We start from the raw sequence: 12,001 nt of genomic DNA on the forward strand, positions 1-12,001 counted from the left end.
AAGAAAGGCAGCGCGTTTTGTATTATCGGGAAATAGGGGAGAGAGTGTCACAGAAATGATACAGGATTTGGGATGGACATCCTTTAAAAAAACGTTTTTTGTTGCGACAGAATCTTCTCACGAAATTCTAATCACCAACTTTCTCCTCTGAATGCGAAAATATTTTGTTGACACCGACTTACATAGGAAGGGACCATCACCACGATAAAATAAGGGAAATCAGAGCTCGTACAGAAAAATATAGTGAGCCGTGGTAAAAATTGCTGTTTTGAAGAGCGCGCCGCAGCGCCTAGTGTGAAGCAGTCGGCCTCCATTTCTGGCGGTGGCGCCGCTGTGGCAGTCGTAGGTTTGGTGTCTCCCTCTGGTGGGAAAGGGGAAAGATAGCCTGTTCATGTGCATTTAAGGGGCGCTATGAGCTCGTCAGTTAAGCAGTCTGGAGCCAGTCGGTCAGTCTGAGTGAGTCTGAAGTCAGTCTGGGGTCAGTCTCTCGTCCGAATTTGTGGGGCAGTTAGTGTCTGTCTGTCGTCTAGAGTGCCAATATATCTGTCATTCGGATCAACCTTTAAGGCCGGTTGGATCGATCGGTTGGTCGGTCGCGCACTGAGACACAAGATGACTTGTCCGTCTTGATCGTCGGCGCATGTGAGGTCGCCACGTGAGTACAGTGGGCCGCGAAATATATCGAGGGATAGTGGCTTCGCGGTCGACACGAGAGCAACAGGAGTCAACCCACGACATCAGTCTGGCCGGTGCGAGCTGCGACGCCGTGGTGTAACTGGTTCTCCGAGCGTTTCTGGGCCGCTTCAGTTACCATCTTGTGGAGCTTGGCTCGGTCCTTTCCTGGTGCAGGGATGTCGTTTTGCCAGTGGGTCTGTTTCCTCTGCATGGTTGGGTCCGACCCAGTATTTCCGCCGTCGTGTGTCTGGAAGTGAGTGGGAGACGCACCAGCAGGGCAGTCGCGACTGAGTAGCAGTCGCGGACGGAGCAGCGGGCAGTCGGTCGGTTGGTGCGGACCAGGAAAGACGGGAGGTTGATGCGGCTTGCAGCGGAAGGTTCGTGAGAGCGATTTGGGGGTGCTGCGCCAGGTGTTCTCGAGAAATCGCAGTTTATTGGAAGTTAAGTGATTGGTGATACATTGCGTGATTTACTCTCGTTAAATTAAACTTGTTTTCTTGGCCAGTCTTTCATCCCCAGCTTTTAGGAATAAAATTGCCATTTGTTAAAAACAATTTGATTTTTAGTTCATCAGTTACTCCCTGGCAACTACTTCTATGCTCACATAGTGTGATTAAATGTGTTAATCATCTTGATGAATCACTAGTAAATAAAATAAAATTTTAAGAACATTCTTTAAAAATAAATCCACGGTTCATATAGGTGTTCATTCTTTCCACGCACTATACGAGATTGGAATAATACAAAATTGTGAAGTTGGTTTGATGAACCCTCTGCCAAGCACTTCAATGCGATTTGCGGAGTATCCATGTAGGTGTACCGGGTGATCTAAAAGTCCATATAAATTTGAAAACTTAATAAACCACGGAATAATGTAGGTAGAGAGGTAAAAATTGACACACATGCTTCGAATGACGTGGCGTTTTATTATAACAAAAAAAAAAAAAAACACACATTGCTAGACGCGTGAAAGATCTCTTGCGCGCGTCATTTTGTGATGATCGCGTGCTCAGCCGCCACTTTCGTCATGTTTGGCCTCCCAGGTCCCCAGACCTCAGTCCGTGCGATTATTGGCTTTGGGGTTACCTGAAGCCGCAAGTGTATCGTGATCGACCAACATCTCTAGGGATGCTGAAAGACAACATCCGACGCCAATGCCTCACCATAACTCCGGACATGCTTTACAGTGCTGTTCACAACACTATTCCTCGACTACAGCTATTGTTGAGGAATGATGGTGGACATATTGAGCATTTCCTGTAAAGAACATCATCTTTGCAGAATGAGATTTTCACTCTGCAGCGGAGTGTGCTTCCTGCTAGTTCTGCAAGGTTCGCAGAAGAGCTTCTGTAAAGTTTGGAAGGTAGGAGACGAGGTACTGGCAGAAGCAAAGCTGTGTGGACGGGACCTGAGTCGTGCTCGGATAGCTCAGTTGGTAGAGCACTTGCCCGCGAAAGGCAAAGGTCCCGAGTTCGAGTCTCGGTCCGGCACACAGTTTTAATCTGCCAGGAAGTTTAACATCATCTTTGCTTTGCCTTACTTTGTTATGCTAATTATTGCTATTCTGATCAGATGAAGCGCCAGCTGTCCGACATTTTTTGAACGTTTGTATTTTTTTGGTTCTAATAAAACCGCATGTCACTCCAAGCATGTGTGTCAATTTGTACCTCTCTATCTACATTATTTCGTGATTTATTCGGTTTTCAAATTTATACTGACTTTTTGATCACCCGGTAGATGTAGAATATTTTTAGACCTTACATCCATAAGTACTGTACTGTGTCCAGCCGCTGACCTTTTTGCTGCTCGACGCACTTGCGGACGACGGCGAGCTCCTGTGCGATGTCCTCATCAGGAACGGAGCCTCGGAGTCGCCGCAGTACGCGCTGTGCCTCTTCGTCGCGGCCGCGCATCGCGAAGAAGTAGGGCGACTCGGGCATCCAGACGAAGCAGGCGAGGAAGACGACGGGCACGGCGGCGCAAGCGATGGCCACCGCCTCGTAGGAGAGGTAGGGGCCGAGGCTGAAGGCGAGCAGCGACCCCGCGCTCAGCATGAACTGGAAGAGCGTGCCCAGCGCGCCGCGAACGCGCGCCTCCGCCACCTCGCACACGTACATCGGGCCCACGCACATCACCGCGCCCACCCCGAGGCTCGCCACCAGCCGAGACGCGATCAGCATCGCCGCCGACTCGGCGAAGAGCACCTGCGGCCAACGAGGAAGCTATTTTCTGCTGGAGTGTGTAATGGTACTTGAGTTACGTAACCATTACGGCACCGCACCTCAACCTCTCGATACCAGCAATATTCTACTGTGTTACTGTAAAATAGTTAACGTATTTCTGCGACAACATTCAGATTTGATTTCATTGATGTAGAGGTACTTCGATACATCGATATGTATGCAGCGTGTAACAAAAAGATACGGCCAAAATTTTAGGAAACACTCCTCACACACAAGCGCCTAATTTCCATGTTAGGCCTCATTTTATTTTCGTCACAATGTACTGTACTTCCTCGATTCACCGTCAGTTGGCCCAATTGAAGGAACGTAATGTTGACTTAGGTGCTTGTGTTGACATGCGACTCATTGCTCTACAGTACTAGCATCAAGAACATCAGTACATAGCATCAACAGGTTAGTGTTCATCACGAACGTGGTTTTGCGGTCAGTGCAATGTTTACAAATGCAGGGTTGGTAGATGCCCATTTGATGTATGGATTAGCACGGGGTAATAGCCGTGGCGCGGTACGTTTGTATCGGGTCAGATTTCCAGAAAGAAGGTGTCCCGACAGGAAGACGTTCGAAGCATTTGATCGGCGTCTTAGGGAGTTAGGGAGCACGGAACATTCCAGCCTATGACTCGCGACTGGCGAAGACCTAGAACGACGAGGACACCTGCAATGGACGAGGCAGTTCTTCGTGCAGTTGACGATAACCCTAACGTCAGCGGCAGAGAAGTTGCTGCTGTACAAGGTAACGTTGCCCACGTCACTGTATGGAGAGTGCTACGGGAGAACCAGTGTTTCCGTACCATGTACAGCGTGTGCAGGCACTATCAGCAGCTGATTGGCCTCCCCGGGTACACTTCTGTGAATGGTTCATCCAACAATGTGTCAATCCTCATTTCAGTGCAAATGTTCTCTTTACAGATGAGGCTTCATTCCAACGTGATCAAATTCTAAATTTTCACAATCGACATGTCTGGGCTGACGAGAATTCGCACGCAGTTGTGCAATCACGTCATCAACACAGATTTTCTGTGAACGTTTGGGCAGGCACGGTTGGTGATGTCTTGATTGGGCCCCATGTTCTTCCACCTAGGCTCAATGGAGCATGTTATCATGATTTCATACGGGATACTCTATCTGTGCTCCTGGAACATGTGCCTTTACAAGTACGACACAACATGTGGTTCATGCACGATGGATCTCCTGCACATTTCAGTCGAAGTGTTCGTACGCTTCTCAACAACAGATTCGGTGACCGATGGATTGGTAGAGGCCCACCAATTCCATGGCCTCCACGCTCTCCTGACCTCAACTCTCTTGACTTTCATTTATGGGGGCATTTGAAAGGTCTTGTCAACGCAACCCCGGCACCAAATGGAGAGACTCTTCGTGCTCGTATTGTAGACGGCTGTGATACAATACGCCATTCTCCAGGGCTGCATCATCGCATCAGGGATTCCATGCGACGGAGGATGGATACATGTATCCTCGCTAACGGAGAACATTTTGAACATTTCCTGTAACAAAGTGTTTGAAGTCACGCTAGTATGTTCTGTTGCTGTGTGTTTCCATCCCATGATTACTGTGATTTGAAGAGAAGTAATAAAATGAGCTTTAACATGGAAAGTAAGCGTTTCCGGACACATGTCCACATAACATATTTTCTTTCTTTGTGTGTGAGGAATGTTTCCTGAAAGTTTGGCCGTACCTTTTTGTAACCCCCTGTATATTGCAATGATATTATTCTAATGTGTATTCTTTCTTTTGTCACTATGATCTTTGACGTACTTGTGACTCGGATTTTTGGGCGCGTAATCGGTTATTACAGAGTCAAGCTTTGGTCATCACGTTGAAAAGACGCAAATTGTAGTCAGTTTATGAAATGTGAACTTTAAGAGTAAGGAACATATTTTCAAGTATGTTTTATATAGTGACGTGATGTTTTGGAACGAGTTACGTGATATTGCAACAAAAGTAATAAAAAAGAAGTGTAACTTAAATTCGGAGTGCTGTTACTTTTTTTACATCACCATTGTCCTAACTTGCAAAAGTTTAATCTTCAAGAACGGTTTATGAAACACATCTATAAAACTTTTGAATATCGCAGAATAACACCTAGATCTCTTTGCATCTGAGCTTGGAATCATCACTACCTACATTTTCGACGATTGAGTCATGAGATCACAACGAGACCAGCGTGGGAAACCCGAAAAGATGAGTGCCTAGTTTATCCACTATTTCAAGAAATGACTTTATTAACTGTGCTCTAATGACACCTGCCACATAATATAACTTTGTTGTTGCCCAGAAAATGCAATATTTAGCAGCGTGAGCAACATTACAATCATAATTAATTTTTACCTTTGTTGTGGTAGGGTTGTTAAAAGTGGCAGTCAGCGAATGGGATAACACTTTGCCCTTATTTCAAATTATGTTCCACACAGAATCCCCCTATGGATAGCACAACTACCTAGTAAACATCAGCCCGAGGTACGAATCCCAGTACTTGTACAAATTTTAATTAATTTCTTCTGCCTATATCATAATCATGTTTACTCATTCTTTTTTAGGTTAAGCACATGTAACGCTGAACTCAAACAACGGATTGTACTTGATTATTAGTACGACGGTCACTCCAAAAGAAATGCACACTATTTTTGTAAAAATACAGTTTTCATTCTTCATGTGTGAAAGTTTTACAGTGTGTAGATACATCCTTCCCGCCTGTTTTCAAACTTAGTTTAACCTGTTCCCGTAAGTGGAGCCGTCACAGCATTTCTTCAAGATGGCTGCTACACTTGACGTTCGTCAGAAGCAACGTGCTGCCACAGAATTCCTGTGCTGTGAAAACGAGGCAGTGGGAAACATCCACAAGAGGTTGAAAAAGGTGTATGGAGAGGCTGCTGTCGATCGCAGTACACTTAGTCGGTGGGCAAGCAGGTTACGTGATGAAAGCGGGCACGGCAACATTGAGCATTGTCCTCGCAGCGGCAGCCCTCGTACTACACACACTCCAGACAATGTGCACGGAGTTAACGAATTGGTAACTGCTGACAGAAGCATAACAGTGAACGAATTGTCACGCTAAATTTGGATAGGGGAAAGAAGTGTTTGCAGAATACTGAAAGTGTTGGCGTTTAAAAAGGTGGGTTCCCAGGATGTGGACAGTCGCTCGCAAAGAAACAAGAGAAACGGTATGCAGCGAACTTTTGGAACAGTACGAGAATGGCAGAGATGAGTTTCTTGGAAGAATTGTGACAGGTGATGGAACATGGCTCCAACATTTTCCACCAGAGACGAAGAGGCAATCAATGGAGTAGCATCATGCAAATTCACCCAAGAAAAAAATTCAAAACCACACCTTCTGTTGGAAAAGTTATGGCTACGGTGTTTTTCGATTCCGAAAGGACTCTTGCTTGTGGACATCATGGCAAGTGGAACCACCACAAATTCTGAAGCGTATGTGACAACACTGAAGAAACTTCAAGCTCGACTGAGTCGTGTTCGACCACATCGGCAATAGCAGGATGTTTTGTTGTTTCCCAACAATGCACGGCCGCATGTCAGTCAAAAAACCATGGAAGCGATCACAAAACTCGGATGGACAACACTAAAACACCGCCTTACAGACCTGACGTGGCTCCATGTGACTGTCATCTCTTTGGGAAACTCAAAGACTCTCTTCGTGTAAAAAGTTTGAAGATGATGACTGCCTTGCAAACGCTGCCAAACAGTGGCTCCAACAGGTTTGTCCATAATTTTACCGCGCGGGTGTACAGGCGCTGGTTCCAAGATGGCGTAAGGCAGTTGAAAGGGATGGAAATTATGTGGAGAAATGAAAATATTGTTCCTAAAGGATGTACCTACACACTGTAAAACTTACAAACACGTAGAATAAAAGATGGATTAAAAAGAACTGTGTGCATTTCTTTTGGAGCAACCCTCGTAAATGAATGAAAATACCCAAATAACCATTTCCAGTAGAAATAGGGAGCCAACTCTCAGGGCAAAATGTCCGTCTAAACATAACACCGAGTCCAGCTTTTCAGTTTTTTGGATTGGCAACATTGCATGAGTGAAATGATGGGTGCCTGTAAGTGTCCGTGACCTATGGGGCAGCGTTGCAACAAGCTACCATTCTAGACTCGGAGAAGTGTATGAGTATAGTGCTACACAATCCCAAAACCAGATGCACGATATACCGAACGAAGTAGTAAATGATGTGGCGTCAGTACTGACCATGAGCCAGGAGGCAAAGACGGGCACAGCGGAGGCGACGAGCAGCGTCTTGCGGCCGACGACGTCGACGACGAAGGGCACGAGCAGGACGGGGAGCGGCATCACCATGCTGGTGGCGGAGACCACCCAGGAGGCCTCGTCCGCCGTCAGCGGCAGGTGCGAGCCGGGCTCGCGCAGCCGCGGCAGCATCGGCGCCGTCCAGCCGGCCAGCATGCCGCAACACAGGTACGACAGCGTCGCTGCGGGGACAGGTGTGGTACACGTGTAGTCCGCCTGTACAACCCATCTCCCCTCCACGTAAACTGTTTTACAGCGAACTGCCATGCTACACGGTTATTGCTCAGTACGGAGGCAGCCAACCATGTTCTACATCTACAGGGTGTTACGAAAAGATACGGCCAAACTTTCAGGAAACATTCCTCACACACAAATAAAGAAAAGATGTTATGTGGACATGTGTCCGGAAACGCCTAATTTCCATGTTAGAGCTCATTTTAGTTTCGTCAGTATGTACTGTACTTCCTCCATTCACAGCCAGTTGGCCTAATTGAAGGAAGGTAATGTTGACTTCGGTGCTTGTGTTGACATGCGACTCATTGCTCTACAGTACTAGCATCAAGCACATCAGTACGTAGCATCAACAGGTTAGTGTTCATCAATAACGTGGTTTTGCAGTCAGTGCAAATGTTTACAATTGCGGAGTTGGTAGATGCCCATTTGATGTATGGATTACCACGGGGCAATAGCTGTGGCGCGGTACGTTTGTATCGAGACAGATTTCCAGAAAGAAGGTGTCCCGATAGGAAGAGGTTCGAAGCAATTGATCGGCGTCTTAGGGAGCATGGAACATACCAGACTATGACTCGCGACTGGGGAAGACCTAGAACGACGAGGTCACCTGCAATGGACAGGCAATTCTTCGTGCAGTTGACGATAACCCTAATGTCAGCGGCAGAGAAGTTGCTGCTGTACAAGGTAACGTTGACCACGTCACTGTATGGCGAGTGCTACGGGAGAACCAGTTGTTTCCGTACCATGTACAGCGTGTGCAGGCACTATCAGCATCTGATTGGCTTCCACGGATACACTTCTGCGAATGGTTCATCCAACAATGTGTCAATCCTCATTTCAGTGCAAATGTTCTCTTTGCGGATGAGGCTTCATTCCAACGTGATCAAATTGTAAATTTTCACAATCGACATGTGTGGGCTGACGAGAATCCACACGCAATTGTGCAATCACGTCATCAACACAGATTTTCTGTGACCGTTTAGGCAGGCATGGTTGGTGATGTCTTGATTGGATCCCATGTTCTTCCACCTACGCTCAATGGAGCATGTTATCATGATTTCATACGGGATACTCTATCTGTGCTGTTACAACATGTGCCTTTACAAGTACGACACAACATGTGGTTCATGGACGATGGAGCTCCTGCACATTTCAGTCGAAGTGTTCGTACGCTTCTCAACAGCAGATTCGGTGACCGATGGATTGGTAGAGGCGGACCAATTCCATGGCCTCCACGCTCTCCTGACCTCAACCCTCTTGGCTTTCATTTATGGGGGCTTTTGAAAGATCTTGTCTACGCAACTCCTGTACAAAATGGAGAGACTCTTTGTGCCCGTATTGTGGACGGCTGTAATACAATACGCCATTCTCCAGGGCTGCATCAGCGCATCGGGGATTCCATGCGACGGAGGGTGGATGCCTGTATTCTCGCTAACGGAAGACGTTTTGAACATTTCCTGTAACAAAGTGAAGTCACTCTGGTACGTTCTGTTGCCGTGTGTTTACAGTCCATGATTAATTTGATTCGAAGAGAGGTAATAAAATGAGCTGTAACATGGAAAGTAAGCGTTTCCTGACACATGTCCACATAACATAAGTTCTTTCTTTGTGTGTGAGGAATTTTTCCTGAAAGTTTGGCCGTACCTTTTTATAACACCCTGTATATCTACGCTGACATGACAAAAGTAATGAGATATCTCCTAACATCATCGCGAACCTCCTTTTGCCCGACATAGTGCAGTGTATCAACGTCGTATGGATTTAAAGAATCGTTGGCAGTCTCGTGCAGAAACATCGAGCCACGCTGCCTCTATAGCCGTCCATAATTTGCGAATGTATTGCAGGTGCAGGATCCTATGCACGATCTGACCTCTAGATTACGCCCCGTAAATGTTAGATGGGATTCGTGTCGGGCGATGTGCGTGGCCAAATCATTCGTTTAAATTGTCCAGAATGTTCTTAAAACAAATCGCAAACAATTGTGACCTGGTGACAAGGTGCCTTGTCTCCCATAAAGATTCCATCGTTGTTTGGGAACATGAATCCCAAAAGTAGGCCAAATGGCTCTGAGCACTTTGGGACTTAACATCTGAGGTCATCAGTCCCCTAGAACTTAGAACTACTTAAACCTAACTAACCTAAGGACATCACACACATCCATGCCCGAAGCAGGATTCGAACCTGCGACCGTAGCGGTCGCGCGGTTGCAGACTGTAGTATTAATATGGTCAGACGTGAAGTTTTATAAGCAAAGAAGGTGTTATAGCTAGCATGAATGCAGAATAAGCGTTTTTAATGTCATTTACTCTCTTTACTTTCGTCAGTTTTGTTGCTACCCAGCAGGAAGTTCTCAGTAGTTTTGATTCATTTTTCTATTTAAAATATTTAATTATCAGCGGCGGCGTAATACTTTCGATGAACAATACTCCAGACTGAAGCGCCTAGAACCGCTCGGCCACCCCGGCCCGCAACATGAGGTCCATGAACGGCTGAAAATGGTCTCCAGGTAGCCGAATATTACTGTTTTCAGTCAATGATCGGTTCAGTTGGAGCAAAGGACCCAGTCGATTCCATGTAAAAGCAGTCCACACCGTTATGGAGCCACCAAGAGTTTGCATAATGACTTGTTGACAGCTTGGGTCCATGGCTTCGTGGGGTCTGCGCCACACTCGAACCCTGCTATCAGCTCTTACCAACTGAAATCCGACCTCATCTGACCAGGCCACAGTTTCCCATTCGTGTAGGGTCCAACCGATACGGTCAAGAGCCCAGGAGAGGTGCTGCAGGCGAAGTGCTGTTATCAAAGGCAACCCCACCAGTCTCTGTAACCACGGCCCATTAACGCCAGATTTCGCCGCAATGTCCTAATGGCTATGTCCATCGTAACTCCAACACTGCTGTTGCTGTCGCCCGCTAAGTGAAGTACTTCGCCCACTACGTCGCCCTTGGTGAGATGTAGTGCCTGAAGTGTGGCATTCTCGGCACATCCTTGACTGTGGATCTTCGAATATTGAACTTCCTAACGATTTCCGAAACGGAATGTCCCATGCGTCTAGCTCCAACTACCATTCTGCATTTAAAGTCTGCTAATTCCCGTCATGCGGCCATAATCATGTCGGAAACCTTTTCACATGAATCACCTGAGTACAAATGACAGATCCACCAATTCACTGTCGTTTAATACCTTGTGTACGCGATATTACCGTCATTTGTATATGTGCATATCGCTGTCCGTCACCTCAGCGAAGACACCCCGCAAGCCACTGTACGGTGCATGGCCGGAGGTACATCATACCACTACTATTCATTTCCATTCCTGTTCCATTTGCAAATGTAACAAGGTACAAGCGACTGTATGAACCCTAATTTCTCTTATCTTGCATTTGCAACCCTCACGCGAAATGTTTGTTGAGGGCAGTAGAAACACATTGCAGTCATCCGCAAGTGTCGTTGCCCTAAATTTTCTCAATAGTGTTTGGCAAAAAGACCGTTGTCCCCTCTCCGGAGATTCTCTTTTGAGTTCACTAAGTGTCTCCATAATAACAGTGTGTTGATCGAACCCAGCAGTAATAAATCTAGCAGCACGCCTGTGACGTGCGTCAGTGTCTTCGTCCAAATCAAACTGGTCGGGAACCTAAACAGTACAACAGTGTTCAGCAATGGATCACGCTAGTGTTCTATCCGCATCCTCCTTTATAAATAAACAACATTTTCTTAAAATTCTCGCAAGCACCCGAAGTCTACCATTTGCCTTTCCTACTACCCTCCTAATACGCTCATTCCACTTCATGCTGCTTTGCATCGCTACGCCTATCTGCACCTACATGACTTTATCAATCAATACACCATCAATACTGTATTCGAACATTGCATGATTGTTTCCCTGCTCATCTGAATTAACCTACATGTTTCTACATCTCCAGCAAAAAAAAAAAAAAAAAAAAAAAAAAAAAAAAAAAAAAAAAAAAATGGTTCAAATGGCTCTGAGCACTACGAGACTTAACTTCTGAGGTCATCAGTCCCCTAGAACTTAGAATTACTTAAACCTAACTAACCTAAGGACATCACACACAGCCATGCCCGAGGCAGAATTCGAACCTGCGACCGTAGCGATTTTCAGCAAGCTGTCAGCCATCATATCAACTAGAAAATCTATGGAAGTCATCCTGTATTCTCCTTTAGTCTAAGAATGGCAACTCTTTCCCGTACACAATGGTTCCATCAGCAAACAGTTGCAGATTGCTACTCTGATGGCAGATCATTTGTGTACACAGAGAATAAAAGCGATGCTATAATTTTAATAACCACTACAAGTCCAGCAAGAAGAGGAGAGCGGACATTTGAAGCACCTCATCACCTACGTTCTACCTCCATAAATGAGTTTTCAGCGCGGCAGCAATCTTGCGAGGGGTTAGCTTCGATTCCCGGTCAGGTTGGAATATTTTTCCTCTCGGGTTTAGAGTTGTCTCATCATCATTTCATCCTAGTCGACACGCAGGTCATCGAAGTGGCATCACCTAAAAAGATCTGCACTAGCGGATCGGTTTACCCGACAGGAGGCTCTAG

The 12,001-nt window shown here is 46.2% G+C and overlaps 1 protein-coding gene and 1 non-coding gene across 3 annotated transcripts in view; one reads left to right on the plus strand and one right to left on the minus strand.

The window, feature by feature from the left end:
- Positions 1-12,001, minus strand: part of LOC126267332 (facilitated trehalose transporter Tret1-like) — a 116,417-nt gene that overhangs the window by 25,523 nt on the left and 78,893 nt on the right. For both annotated transcript variants that reach the window (XM_049972436.1, XM_049972437.1), the window contains 2 exons: positions 7,145-7,383; positions 2,471-2,879 (listed from right to left, as the gene is read on the minus strand). In XM_049972436.1, the coding sequence (XP_049828393.1) occupies positions 2,471-2,879; positions 7,145-7,383 (648 nt within the window). The remainder of the gene's footprint in view (positions 1-2,470; positions 2,880-7,144; positions 7,384-12,001) is intronic.
- On the plus strand, positions 2,092-2,166 carry Trnas-cga (transfer RNA serine (anticodon CGA)). The gene has a single exon. It is a non-coding gene; the product is annotated as a tRNA-Ser (tRNA).

This window comes from Schistocerca gregaria, chromosome 4, assembly GCF_023897955.1.
Source record: "Schistocerca gregaria isolate iqSchGreg1 chromosome 4, iqSchGreg1.2, whole genome shotgun sequence".
In the NCBI taxonomy this organism is placed as follows: Eukaryota; Metazoa; Arthropoda; class Insecta; order Orthoptera; family Acrididae; genus Schistocerca; species Schistocerca gregaria.